Source organism: Lolium rigidum, chromosome 3 (assembly GCF_022539505.1).
Source record: "Lolium rigidum isolate FL_2022 chromosome 3, APGP_CSIRO_Lrig_0.1, whole genome shotgun sequence".
Lineage (NCBI taxonomy): Eukaryota > Viridiplantae > Streptophyta > Magnoliopsida > Poales > Poaceae > Lolium > Lolium rigidum.
The window spans coordinates 18,386,490-18,402,141 of NC_061510.1; the positions used below are offsets into that span (position 1 = coordinate 18,386,490).

Consider the following 15,652-nt stretch of genomic DNA (forward strand, 5'->3'; position numbering starts at 1 on the left):
TAACAACCTGTTTAGGATTAGCCAAGCCTACTTAAGTATTGCATGTCTCTAGCTGCGCGCTGTTGTCGCTATGTGATCTTGTCAATGCTAAATGAATATGCATGTATCTCTATGGACGGTTTGCTGTCATGTCTATCGCTGTTCGCATCACATGAACCTGCCGGCCGGAATGGATCGAAGCTAGGTGCGGTGCGCATGCTTGGAGAACTATTGCTCCACACATATATCCATCCATGGGAATATATGCCATCTCATCTTTTCTTTCTTTTTGTAGAATAGCTTTTGCTTCCATTTCAGGACGGCACATTGGAACACAAATAGCCGTAGAGCTGCATCTCGTCCACACAGCCGGTGGTGCTCTCCGTTGTGGTGTGGCCAGAAGGTGCCTGCCCACGCGGGTACTCCGGCGAGCTCAACACACTGTGTGGACCGTTTTGTTTCCCTTTAGGAAAGACAAAAAGACGGCGGATTCCGGCCAGAGTCGGTGTGCATTCCTCGACTGATCGATGCATTCCCCGCTTTATATATTCATCTATGTTATTGCACCTTCTTGATCTGCATCATCATATAATCCAATAATAATGGTTATGTGCCAACTTATCATTTTATAAAGCTTTTCCGCACAACATGAATTTCTATCTTAGAAAACAAAACCACCTTGCAAAAACCTTGTCTTTTGGATTGTAGGGTGGTTTTGCATCTCTGAAACTTCAGAAACATTTCAAAATCCATAAATGTATGCAAATGGTATCCAATTTAAACTTTGACCATTCATGTGGTGTATAAATAGATAATATGAATATAGTTTATATGTTGTCAATTTTACACAAGATGGAAATAATTGTATTTTTAAATTTATTTCCACAAGCTACCATTCCATTGCATTAGACATCTGTGATTGTTTCTATTTATTTGAAAACAGAAACATGTAAAAGCACTATCCAGCAAGGAGCTATAGGGTTCAAGTTAAACAGTCCAGAATTGATGATGCACTGTATTACTCTCTTAATTTGCAAATAGCTAGCTAGAGACCATGCATAGAGGTGTCGGTCCATGCAAATCATAGTCGTTGCCGACATTTTTATCCATGGAACGCTCCTTCTAATTGGGTTGGTGGAGGTTTTACCGACATGGTGTGGACCGGTTCAAAGGTGACTTCTCCAACGGGAGACGGGGACCTTGATGACTAGGTACTTTTGCTGAAATAGAATTCTCTTGGTTTCCATTTATTTCCTGGACCGGCCCTTTGTTCTCTTTTCTTGGGTCATTCCCTGAGAGTGACACAAAAAGCTACAAATATCTAGTTGCGTCCTTTGTGTGGACTAGCATATGCAGGCAGCGCATAAGATCATGTGGGATTCGATCATCCACGTACGCAAAGAAAGAATTGAACGAAATCTATGGAGTGATCGCGCATATCTATTCATCTCTGCCCATTAATCTTCATACCCCCTTTTACTAATGAATCCTTCAGTCGAATCTTTTACTTGTTAGCTATATGATCGGAATGCAGGGCAGCAGGAGACACACACCGCCTCCTAGCACTAGCATAGTCTTACGCAGTTGCTGCTCCGCTCCCTTCTCCCATCTAGTCTCCTCCACACACCCCACCGCACCAGAGCAAACAATCGTACCCTTGACCTTGAGTCCATGTCCATATCCATTTCATGCAGCGTGTGCGGCGGTGTCGTGGGCAACTGCCTGCACCACCACCACAACATAAGCGTGTTCCCCGTTCAGCGTCACGAGCCGCCGCCGGTGGAGTACCAGTTCTTCAACCACGCCCGTGGCCACGACGTGGGAACCATCTGGCCCGCACCGCCGGCGGACAACCATAACCGCAACACCAGGCCGCCGCCGACATTCCATGGCCTCCAGTACACGCCGCATGCGCACCAACTAGAAGCTGCTGGGCTGATCACGTTCCAGGTGGAGGCCGGTGCCGGCCGAGACATGCCACAACCGGCGAGACCACCCACCATCGTACGTGAGTGCTGCCTTATATATTCCATATCGAATCTCAGCTCAGTACGTCCTACGTTGATCAATTCCCTTGTGCTCGATCACCTTCGTAGCTAGAACATATATGTCACTTGTGTGCTAATTTATTGCTGCTGACCAACTAATTCTCTGCGGAACAACGTACTGGGGGTCGAGAGACAAGTAACTCATTCTCCTCGGAAGGACTGACACGGCCGGAAAATGAAACCCAAACAATCAACAATAACCAATGGGCCGTACCCACGGAAGCCCATATGGGGCCCAGACCTAGGCCCGCCGGTCCAGATCTGGGCCCGCCGCCGCCACCCCTGGCCAAGGCCGCCCCGGCATGAAGGTCGCGCCAGCACCGGTGGCCGGGCCGCCGTGCCGCGCCGCCACCAAGCCGGGCTCCGGCAGCACACCCCGCGCCGGCCGGAGGGGGAGGGGCGCCGACGCCAGTGCAGGCCACCCCATGAGGCCCGCAGCAGCACGCGCCGAGAAGAGCCACCGCCGCCGGCACCACGCGGGCTTTGCCCGACAGCTCTCGCCGGCGGCGGCAGCAGGGAGGGACGGGGGAGGAGGGCTGAGGCCGGGAGGACGATGGGCCGCCCCTGTCGCCACGGGGGCGACGCTAAGCTACTACGCGGGGCAATCGGGATTTCCACCTTTAGGTCTTGTTCGGCACACCGGTTTTTTAGTAGATTGGGGTGTTTAGTTTCTCCATAACAGTTCTAGATCCTCACAAATACCCGCTGAGCTGAAACCGGTTTGGACGTGTCTAGCCAAGTATTCCCAAAAAAATTGCTAATACACGTGTGAATTAAAACGTTAGGGACGCCTCGCGTATTTTTCTCGCGAGCTTGCTGAGTGGCATGTGACGAGCTCAGCTTAACCGGCCGGGGTGGCGTGTGACGCGCGCCCACGTGCATCATCCTACCCGTGCAAAGCTAGCTGCATCATGCATACATTGATCAGTAGCCTAGCACCCTAGCTTAGCAAGGATCTGCCATGGATTCGAACGTACCCTGTTAATCCCCGTGTTTTAACCCAAAACACGTGTGGTAATACACTTCAATCCCTGCCTGCCGAACGAGCCCTTAGGTGTATCCATCGGGAAACTACATCGTGAATGTAATTCCTTGCCAAAATTTGTCGAATGGAATACATATAAATGTAATGGATATGCATCCTCTTATTTCATGTTGTCAACTATTGTTCGCCTTCAATTTCATCTTGAGTTGTTTCCTCTCACAACTGATCATCAATATCAATTGTTGCTATGTAAACTAATAAGCTCAGGCCAGCAAGGTTCTTGCATCAGCTCCTGAAGTCCTACCTACTTTTTTGATGGGAACGATTAAGCTCAGGCCACGAATGAATAGAAAACAAATAAGCTGGTGCTGTGTCCAACCCACTTAATTTAGTCAATCAGGCTTTATACAGTATATATAATCATGTTCATCACTGTATTAATGACACTATCATAGAACATGAATGCTATTACATATAGCTAGCTAGTTGAGAAGCGTCACCTTAATCGGTTTTGGTTGCCGACCCTTGGAAAGGGACCTAATGCTAACTTTTAGTTCATGAACCAGATCAAAACTCTTGGTTTTGGACTGCCTTCATGAAAAATAATGATTCACTACACATAATTGCACTAATATGGCTATTCTCATATTGATGTTCAGATGCCATTTTGCGGGGACACACTCACTGCCACCGTGAACAAGCATGCCATAGTGGCTATCGATGGAGCGACGATGATGGTGGCGGCGCATCATCACGCAATGCACGAGAGAGAAGCAAAGGTGATGAGGTACAGGGAGAAGAGGAAGAGGCGGCGCTACGAGAAGCAGATACATTATGAGTCCAGAAAAGCTTATGCCGAGTTGAGGCCACGGGTCAAGGGCCGTTTTGCCAAGGTACACGAAGAAGCCATCGTGCCATCATCTCCACCACCATCGGCATATGATCCCACTAAACTCGGCCTCGGGTGGTTCCCCCAAACCAGGTAAAACAATGACATATGTATATTTCTAGTGAATCCTCCGATGGAAAGTTGTTCACCCAAGTAAAAGAGACAAGATGCCGTTAGAGATATGTTCATAATTTTGAGAGGTTGCTACTGAATTAATGTGATATATATTGTAATAAAATTCACTGGTAATTGTTTCTTGATTTTTTACCTGGAATTGTATTGCTTGCTTAATGTTTTGTTTTTACAGTAAGGTTACTTTCTTCACCCATATTATGAGTTTTAAAAAAACCAAATACGGCATGGATGCGCACATGCACACAATCGTTCGAGGGAACTTTGCCTCTCATTGCAAGACTATCCCTTCTTAATAAGTACCACAAAGTGTCAAACCTAGGTTAAATCCTAAGTGGCCACATAAAACCTCTCCTAATCATCGAACCACCAGTTCATTATGAGGTGAAATAGATTTACATGTTATCAAAAACATCTAATGGGAAACTGCTTTAGCTCTTTCTATCACTTAGCTTCACATATAACAAGATTCACTCCATTGAATGCAAACTATTCTCATTAATGTCCCATTTTCTAGATAGATCAACTCTAGCATCAAGAACGGAGTAACAATATACGTCTGTAAATCCATCAAACACAAATATGATAAGCCATATCAATAAAACAAAACAATGTCCATAATCGTGTGCAGGGGAGATTATATATGGTAATATATCCAATAAATCACATAGGGATATTCAATCAAGTTGATTCCATAAACCAATAGTCCTGGGTGGACTCCTTACGACTAATCATGAAGACAACAAAGGAATTGATGGAGATGATGAAAATATGTGTCCGATGGCGATTTCTGTTGTGCTTCCCCTCAATTTCCCCCCACCGAAGACTGCTTCTTATATGTTTTGTGTTCTATGTAGCATCACAACTCTGATCACAAGAAAAATTTGGAATATGTAAATAGTGTGGTTTTAAGGTCAAGATGGATTCCTCAGCAGACGCAAATGGTGCTCGAGGGTATGCGACCCCACTCAACGTGCTTTAGGGGTTAAGCCACGCCGAGGAGGCTCCTAGTCTCAGTAAGAGTCTTCTCAACTTCTTACGGTGTAGTACTCGTTGTCTTCGAATACAATTTGTTTCAAGTTAGGCAGTGTACATAAAAATATAAAGGAAGGGGTTTGTTACCTTCCATACTTAAATAAAAAATTGGCTTCGACAGACAATCCTAATCATGTAACTTATTTGGCAAACATTATAACCATGGATAGTAATAAATTAAACAAGATGATAAACTTTAAAAGGCCTTGATATACTAAGGGTGTTTGTCAATGTATCTATGAACTTTGATATATTTGATATGATATTTTATAATATATGCATGATATGTGAGGTTCCATAGGTGTTTTACATTGACTTATGAGGATTTGCAACAAAGTCACATTTTATTTCTTTTTAACACTGGAGTACGGGAAATCATTGTTTTGCGTATTTTGAGTTTCCGGCACCTGCTTACGGACACCAAATTGAGCTAGATTTTTTGGAGCATTATTTTTTTGGGGGGAATATCATAAGATGAGAAGAAGTTTACCAAGAGGTACATGGGCCAGGAAAGAGTTCCCACGGCGTGGCCACCTAGGCTAGCCGCACCATGGGGCTCATCGTAGGCCCCGTGCAGTCTATCACCTTGGTTTTGATGTCCTCCAATGAGTTTTGCCCTTAAAACGCCTATATGTATGACCTCATCCATGGATTCGTGAAGAGGTGGTTCGTCTATAGAGAAAAATGGAGCAAAGAAGTCATGCGAAAATTGAGAGAGCAGCTGCCAGACTCGCCCCTAGTTGTTCCTCCGCCTCTATCAATATCGCCATTGCCGCCGCCATAATGACGAGGGAGTAGTCCACCCTTGGACTATGTTTTGTGGAAGTAGTTTATATCATCTCTCCCTATGATCTTCACTAATTCGTATCATATGAGATGATCATCTCTGTAATGTTTTGATGGTTGATCTTTTCTTTTAATATGAGTTACGAGATGCAATGAATTATTTTGTGGTTGGTGTATTAATAGATACATTTGTTATTCCATTTTGTATGTTTTGTTTTGGTCAAACTTATATGCATGAACATGTGTTCGAGATGTGTGTGTTTTGTAGTGACCTCACCCGATAGGGTGCCTATCCATGTGCTTAATTATCTAGTCCCTAGATCAATTGCTAGCACACACCATTTAAGATGTACCAAGAAATAAAGGTTTTATTACATCGCATGATCTGGAGTTTACATGATAACTTACAAATTGCATAGCACTAGACTAGATCACTATCAGAGTATACAACAAACAAAAATAGACAACATGAAGTCCTTCATATTCATGTGCCACAAAGAGAGCATGTTGAGGATGGACTTGGAACCCTATCCACTGAAACTTAAGTGTTTATCAAAGGAGCCACAACATGAAACGTTGCAGCCACGAATAGTCAATAATTTTGAATTGTATAGGCAAGTGTCACAAGGAAACAAATAACCAGGCCTATCTGCTACATGAGTATTTGGTGATGTGGAGTTTTGGGGATGTATTTGAAGAATGCAAATTTTGTCCCATTATTTTCAAAATTAAATCTCACATCCACTAACCGTTTAAAATACTCTGGGTAACACGAATCGATAATAGTGAACCGAAGAATAACTGAAGCACTAACATTGCTCCATCAAAAGTGAACCAAGAAACAACTAAAGTGGTAACACTCCTCCATCAATAGTGAACCAAAAAATAACTAAAGGGGTAACACTGCTCCATTAACAGTGAACCGAATAATAGCTAAAGTGGTAACATTGCTCTATCAACAGTGAACCGAAGAATAACTGAAGCATTAACACTACTCCATCAAAAGTGAACCAAGAAACAACCGAAGTGGTAACATTGTGATACGTCTCCGACGTATCGATAATTTCTTATGTTCCATGCCACATTATTGATGATATCTACATGTTTTATGCATACTTTATATCATATTTATGCGTTTTCCGGAACTAACCTATTGACGAGATGCCGAAGGGCCGGTTCCTCGTTTTCTGCTATTTTTGGTTTCAGAAATCCTAGTAAGGAAATATTCTCGGAATCGGACGAAATCAACGCCCAGCATCTTAGAATCCCCGGAAGCATCCAGAACACCCGAGAGAGGCCAGGGGGGGGCCACAGGCCCACCACACATGACCCTGTCGCGGCCTGGGGGTGGCCCGCGCCCCCCTAGTGTGTCGTCGCCTCGTTGACCTTCTGACGCCGCCTCTTCGCCTATAAGAAGCCCCTCTACCTAAAACCTCGATACGAAAAAACCACGGTACGAGAAACCTTCCAGAGCCGCCGCCATCGCGAAGCCAAGATCTGGGGGACAGGAGTCTCTGTTCCGGCACGCCGCCGGGACGGGGAAGTGCCCCCGGAAGGCTTCTCCATCGACACCGCTGCCATCTCCACCGCCATCTTCATCACCACTGCTATCTCCCATGAGGAGGGAGTAGTTCTCCATCGAGGCTCGGGGCTGTACCGGTAGCTATGTGGTTAATCTCTCTCCTATGTACTTCAATACAATGATCTCATGAGCTGCCTTACATGATTGAGATTCATATGAGTTTTGTATCACAATTCATCTATGTGCTACTCTAGTGATGTTATTAAAGTAGTCTATTCCTCCTCCATGATGTAATGTTGGCAGTGTGTGCATCATGAAGTACTTGGTATATGTTATGATTGTGATCTCTTGTAGATTATGAAGTTAACTATTACTATGATGGTATTGATGTGATCTATTCCTCCTTTCATAGCGTGATGGTCACAGTGTGCATGCTATGTTAGTACTTGGTTTGGTTGTGTTGATCTATCTTGCACTCTAAGGTTATTTAAATATGAATATCGAATATTGTGGAGCTTGTTAACTCCGGCATTGAGGGTTCTTGTAGCCCTACGCAATTAGTGGTGTTCATCATCCAACAAGAGAGTGTAGAGTCTAGCATCTATTTATTCTGTTATGTGATCAATGTTGAGAGTGTCCACTAGTGAAAGTATGATCCCTAGGCCTTGTTTCCAATACTGCAATTATCGCTGCTTGTTTACTGTTCTACTGCATCTGTACTACCTGCTATATTACCACCATCAACCACACGCCAGTCCTGGGCAGCAAAGCACTTTTCTGGCGCTGTTGCTACTGCTCATATTTATTCATACCACCTGTATTTCACTATCTCTTCGCCGAACTAGTGCACCTATTAGGTGTGTTGGGGACACAAGAGACTTCCTGCTTTGTGGTTGCAGGGTTGCTTGAGAGGGATATCTTTGACCTCTTCCTCCCTGAGATCGATAAACCTTGGGTGATCCACTTAAGGGAAACTTGCTCGCTGTTCTACAAACCTCTCGCTCTTGGAGGCCCAACACCTGTCTACAAGAATAGAAGCTCCCGTAGACATCAAGCACTTTTCTGGCGCCGTTGCCGGGGAGGAAAGGTAAAAGGCACTCATACCCCGGTTCCAGGTAACAGTACTTTTCTGGCGCCATTGTGTGTGTGCTCGAAGCTATTTCCTTTAGATCCTGCAATTGCATCTTTTTGTTTCTTGCAAATTATTTGAGTGATCAGCTCGTGTTGCAGGTCTTGCTAAACCCGTTGTATGTGCAACTTTGCTTTCAACCGATGCATGTCTTGACCGCGGGTCGTTTTCGTACGTGTTTCATGATCCTTGCTATCTGCGGCACTCTTTGAGGCATCAATAGCAAAGGAAAAAAGTAAGGTCCCCGTTGCTTCATGATCCTTGCTATTTGCGGCACTCTTTGAGGCATCTATAGCAAAAGAAAAGAGCAAGGTCTTCGTTGCTTCATGATCCTTGCTATTTGCGGCACTCTTTGAGGCATCTATAGCAAAGGAAAAGAGCAAGGTCTTCGTTGCTTCATGATCCTTGCTATTTGCGACACTCTTTGAGGCATCTATAGCAAAGGAAAAGAGCAAGGTTTCCGAAATAATCTTCAGGGGACCGTGAGCCCAGTCGAATCTTCAATGGATGGCGCTCCCGATGGGAGTAATAGTCTTCATATCTTCTTGGGTTCCAGCGAACCAGCGCTCCCGATGGGAGTAATAGTCTTCATATCTTCTTGGGTTCCAGCGAACCGGCGCTCCCGATGGGAGTAACCGCAATAGCTCGAAGATATTCCAGGAGCCCCCGAGTAATTCCAGCGCTCCCGATGGGATCGCATCGGGTCGATACTAAATAAGATGACATCCATTGAATATTCCAGATGATGAATCCACCAACCCGAGAGTGCATCGGGAGAAGATATATCCAGAGCCAAAGAAGATAAGTCCATCGAGTAATCATAGATGATGGAGAAAATAAATCCACTGATTCGGGGAAAATAAATCCACCGAGTAATCGAGAGTACTGGAGGTAACAATGTAATGGCGCCTCCCCAATCATCGGGTGTGGCGAAAGAAAGAGGAACACTTAGTTCTGCGGGCGCAGTCGAAATAGTTGCACGGCCAAAGATAGTCCGTGCGGCGGGCGCAGCCGAAATAATTCTGCAGCCAGAGATAGTCCATGCGGCAGACGCAGCCGAAATAATTCCGCGGACAGAGACAGTCCATGCAGTAGGCGCAGCCGAAATAATTCCGCAGCCAGAGATAGTCCATGCGGTAAGCGCAGCCGAAATAATTCCGCAGCCAGAGATAGTCCATGCGGTAAGCGCAGCCGAAATAATTCCGCAGCCAGAGATAGTCCATGCAGCAGGCGCAGTAAAAATAATCCCGCGGACAGAGATAGTCCACGCGGCGCCTGGCTGACGTGGCCGATGAAGAGGACGCTGTTGACATAGCCGATCCGCTGTGGGTGAGCATCCGAATATATCGGGTCCGTAATATCGGGTCCGCGGCAGGCGAGCCCCCGAGTAAGAAGAGTGCGCGATGGCGGGCGCGGTCAGCCGAGCAGAGCAGTCGACGGGCGAGCTCCTGAGCGTGGCGACTGCGCGCGGTGAAACAGTCGAAGCTTGTTCCGATCTGCAGTCATATTACAGCGCAAAAAAAAACTATGCACAAATAATAGTACGAGCCAAAGAATATTTGACAAAATTAAATTTTGCATGTAGTAACTAATTGAAAAGGTAGCACCTGATATTTTTGTATCGGATGCTCGTCGCTGATGAGATCGGATGGCTTGATCCATATAGGGTAGTAGCAATCGATGTAACAGACCCGCGACAGGTGAGCACCCGAATATATTTAGTCTGTAATATTGGATCCGCATCCGTCGTTCGTTTGGTCATCACGGCCATCGGATCGCGAATGCGTTTCATCAATGATCGATTGAACCTTAGTAGCTTAATCATGCTGCAATCTTCATGAAGCCAGAGCTAGTCCGTAATCAAGCCCTTTTACTCCTTGCCGGCTCCAAGCGCGTGTATGGATGATTATCCTTTTTCTTCTTCACAGTCTGAGTACGGATGCCGGCTGCACGATGACCTCGGTGGGGCCTCTAGCTGTATTATGAATTCGCGTACGTGTCTTTATTGTTTTTCTCTTTGGAACTTGATTCAAGATCTTCTCAATGCCCTGCTGCCATTGACTTGATTGTCTGATCTTCCCTTTTCTCTAAGCGTTGAAATCTCCTGAGATGAATTAACTTCTTCTTGTCTTTCCGTACGGAAGCTGGACGTTTGTTGTTTTTTACCAATCGATCAGCTTAACTGAATTTTCCCTTTGACTGATTGATCCGATCCAGGCGTAGTGCATACATACAAACCCGAATCAAGCTAGGAGGTTTGATTGATTTTGCTTCTTCTTTTTTATCTTGATGACTGAGTCACGTGCATAAGGTGCACCTGCTGCCGAAGCAAACAACTGACCGGTCCTGCCAAATCTTCGGCTGCTGATTCAGGCTAGGTAACGAACACGCAGCGACAATACGCGGAACTATCTGGCATCTATACTCTATGAAAGGACCCGGCGGAAGGAAGACTTTCGACGAAGCTGCATTGCTTGTAGATGATAACGTACGCTTCATGGCGTGTAAATTGACCAGATGCAATCTAGCCATTATCGATGGAATATATCCCGCCCAGATGACAAAATCCAGCGTCGCTCTTCCCACAGACGGCGCCAATTGACGAGGCGGTTCCTTGGCAATGCCCACCATGAGGGGCTTGTGTTTTAGAGAAAGGCGACGACGGAAGTTCCGGGAGCGAGGCGGTACACGACGTACCCAGGTTCACGTCCCCGCGGTGGAGGATCGCTACGTCCTGCTAGCAATCCAGTATATGAAAATATGGGTACAGGGGGCCGCCATAGGCGGAGTAGTTGGATCTAGTCTAGTTCTAATCCGCGGGTTGCGGTTTCTAGGCGTGTCGCCTCTATGATTATGTTTCTGATTGTCTGTCCCAAGGGGAGCCCCTGCCTGGCTTTATATATCAGCCAAGCTAGGGTTTACAAGAGTCCTCGTAGGATTCATATTGGAGTCTTCTTTCCTTGTAGTCCAAGTTGAGGCGCGTGCAGGTCCAGCTTGTCGAGTCCTTGTGTTGGTCCAGCTTCATAGTTTGCACCGGGTATGGCAATGTTGAGTACCCGAAGGGTTATGCCCACGTCACCGGGACCAATGCCTCCCATTAGTCCCGGTTCATTTTCAAACCGGGACTAAAACTTTCAGGGGTGCTGGATGAAAGCCTGTTTTCTACTAGTGACTACAGTTAGGCGAAATAGTTTGACATGAATATATTTTATGTTAGAAGGATATAGAAAGACATGTTTTTGTTAATTATTTGCATCTAATAACTATAAAAGATAATTGGTTTGTTAAATTCCTGGACTAAATGATTGGTGTACCGTAGCAACGCACGAGTAATATGCTAGTATAGCTATGATTTAAAATAGACAACTTACAGACAGATCATTGTATACACTATCTATATCATTGTCTATATATCACATTGAGTAATATTATAGACACCAGCTATCTAAACCGATATACATACCCATGTGCAATGGACCAATAGTTGATAAAACTGTCATATATGATCCCACCAAATGTAGGGATTCGTTGCATAGAAAACAAAAATTTTCCTACCGCGAACATGCAATCCAAGCCAAGATGCAATCTAGAAGACGGTAGCAACGAGGGTATTATCGAGTCTCACCCTTGAAGAGATTCCAAAGCCTACAAGATGAGGCTCTTGTTGCTGCGGTAGACGTTCACTTGCCGTTTGCAAAAGCGCGTAGAAGATCTTGATCACGGCGCCACGAACGGGCAGCACCTCCGTACTTGGTCACACGTTCGGTTGTTGATGAAGACGACATCCACCTCCCCGTTCCAGCGGGCAGCGGAAGTAGTAGCTCCTCTTGAATCCGACAGCACGACGGCGTGGTGTCGGTGGTGGTGGAGAAATCCGGCGGAGCTTCGCTAAGCGTGCGGGAAGTGGAGGAGCGGGGCGGCTAGGGTTTGGGGAGAGGGGGGCGCCGACCACTAAGGGGTGCGGCCACCTTGGTGGTTCTTGGGGTTGCCGGCCCCCTCCCCTTGTCCCTCATTATATAGGTGGAAGCCCCAAGTGTTGGACTACAAGTCTCCGAATAAGACCCGAACCCAAAACCTTCCATGTGATAGGGAAACCTACCCAAGGTGGGAATCCCACTTGGGGTGGGATTCCCCCCTTCCATGTGGGGGGGGTGGCCGGCCCCCATAGGGGGAGTCCACTTGGGACTCCTCCCCCTCTAGGGTTGGCCGGCCATGGAGGTGGAGTCCCTTTGGGACTCCGCCTTCCATGGTGGTTTCTTCCGGACTTTTCTAGAACCTTTTAGAACCTTCCATAGAACCTTCTGGATCATTTTAAATCTTATAAAATGACTTCCTATATATGAATCTTATTCTCCGGACCATTCCGGAACTCCTCATGATGTCCGGGATCTCATCCGGGACTCCGAACAAATATTCGAACTCCATTCCATATTCAAGTTCTACCATTTCAACATCCAACTTTAAGTGTGTCACCCTACGGTTCGTGAACTATGCGGACATGGTTGAGTACTCTCTCCAACCAATAACCAATAGCGGGATCTGGAGATCCATAATGGCTCCCACATATTCAACGATGACTTTAGTGATCGAATGAACCATTCACATACGATACCAATTCCCTTTGTCACGCGATATTTTTCTTGTCCGAGGTTTGATCATCGGTATCACTCTATACCTTGTTCAACCTCGTCTCCTGACAAGTACTCTTTACTCGTACCGTGGTATGTGGTCTCTTATGAACTCATTCATATGCTTGCAAGACATTAGACGACATTCCACCGAGAGGGCCCAGAGTATATCTATCCGTCATCGGGATGGACAAATCCCACTGTTGATCCATATGCCTCAACTCTCACTTTCCGGATACTTAATCCCACCTTTATAACCACCCATTTACGCAGTGGCGTTTGATGTAATCAAAGTACCTTTCCGGTATAAGTGATTTACATGATCTCATGGTTATAAGGACTAGGTAACTATGTATCGAAAGCTTATAGCAAATAACTTAATGACGTGATCTTATGCTACGCTTAATTGGGTGTGTCCATTACATCATTCATACAATGATATAACCTTGTTATTAATAACATCCAATGTTCATGATTAAGAAACTAATCATCCATTAATCAACAAGCTAGTTAAGAGGCATACTAGGGACTCTTTGTTGTTTACATATCACACATGTATCAATGTTTCGGTTAATACAATTATAGCATGGTATATAAACATTTATCATAAACATAAAGATATATAATAACCACTTTTATTATTGCCTCTTGGGCATATCTCCTTCACCAAATAATATAAATATAACAATGTGTATAATTGATTATTTTCTTAGTTTTATCTCTAATAACTTAACATCTCTAAATATGTGGTGAGATAGATTACTGCTGAGGGTAATCTCTTAATTAAGAGAAGACACATTACTTTTTTTTAAAATTTCCTTCCTTATACGTGGTACTTCTAAAATATCACCATTATACATGCCCTAAAGTATGGTTGCTCGTCTTTTTTCCTTCACAATTCACTCTCACAAAAAAAAAGTTGTGATAGTGACCCAACATGAATTTGAAAGTGATTAGTAGAGTAATGTATGCCTAACCAAGCTTAACTACAACATCCATCCAAAAATATATCCTAAACAATATCAATAACTTTATCTTCTATGCAAGTTATAATAAACATCCATGGGCTCCCTCATCCTAGTCTCTCGCTTGGAAGAAACCCTAGCGGCCCCACATTAACCTCCGTGGGCGCCATTCCCCACCGCGTGTTGTAAAGGCAGCTGGGCTCGCCCCCAAAGCAGGGTGGAGGAGTCCTGGACGCAATGTAAAATACCATTCGGGAAGGCATAATGCATCTCTAAACTAGCATGGCTCATACATCCGGTGCTACTTGCAGATACAAGGCGTGAGTGGCTGCACCGCGGCAACGCAAATACTGTTCATCATGGCTCTTAGAAGGGCAGGGCTCCTCGGGGTGCACATGTGGCATTCTGGGCGATGGTCTGATGACTGCAAGTACACAAATTTCTTGTAGCTAGTTTCGAAATAAGAGTATCGAACCACGAGAAGCTACTAGTAAAGATCGTAATGCCCTTTGTTGCTATTTATCTAGAATTACTTAAAGCTGTCTTAAACCCCAAGTATGGTATTGTTTTGAAAGAGTTTTGTAGAATGGTTTATAAAGTAAATAACTGGAAAAAAGAGTGCAATTACGATTAAGGATTAAATTTAAACTTTAATAATGCTAAAATATTCTCGGGGTTGTTGGTTTCACCACTAGTATTAACCTAAGAACACAAACTAAATGATTCATATCTTTGTTCTCATTGTATGTGGAAAAGGCTCAGTGTGGGAATATGTATCTCATAACACGTCCCTGAATAACCACTGCGATGACCTTCGGCAAGCCACCTATTGATCCATCACAATTAAGAGATTACCCCATGGTTATTTGTGAAGTATGATGAGTCCTCTCTTATCCCCTCCTTTCATAGAATAGTGCACCGCCCACGGTATGTCACTTCCCGCCGTATGCACTATCCTACTTCTGAAGGTAGTTCCCTCGTGCGACCCTTAGGTAAATGTTACATGCTCGACTTCATATAACATCGCATGAGAGAGGTAACCCTGATCATAATAGACATGAGCCCGGAGCTTGAACAATAACAGGAGATTTAACGGTGGGTGTTACTAGTGATCATATGAGAGTGAGCACCAAAAACCAACGGTCCCATACCAGAAGATGACATGCAGTACAAGCACAAGTGCTCGTACCAGAGGTTCCGTCGCTTGTTTCGACCATATGAGGCCCGAGAGAGGTAACCCTAGATCAGAATTTTTCAAACTTTGTTTCTTCTTCTTCTTCCAAACCTTCAAGAAACCTCAAGGGATCTCTTTCCCTGCTCGTTTTTGGTTCGATTCCTTGTGCAAGAGGCTCTATGACATGTTTCTCGTTTGATTCGCCATTTATTTTTTTGTGAATCCACGCTCAATCCCTTGTCATTAGTAATTACGGTGCAAACTCATTCTTGGACTCTTTTTTTGTTGAGGTAGTACAGTAGATTTTTGAGGTCTAGAAGAATCATCATTTCTTAGTTCTATTGGACCAAACGTGTTCAAACTCAATCCCAAACTACCAT

At 44.9% G+C, this 15,652-nt stretch overlaps 1 protein-coding gene across 1 annotated transcript; it reads left to right on the plus strand.

The window, feature by feature from the left end:
• The first annotated feature begins 1,558 nt into the window (after nt 1-1,558).
• On the plus strand, nt 1,559-4,123 carry LOC124694896 (transcription factor GHD7-like). The gene is made up of 2 exons (XM_047227822.1): nt 1,559-1,983; nt 3,672-4,123. Exons 1-2 carry the CDS (start codon nt 1,651-1,653, stop codon nt 3,996-3,998), a joined length of 660 nt encoding a protein of 219 aa, XP_047083778.1. The 5' UTR covers nt 1,559-1,650; the 3' UTR covers nt 3,999-4,123.
• The last annotated feature ends 11,529 nt before the right edge of the window (nt 4,124-15,652 follow it).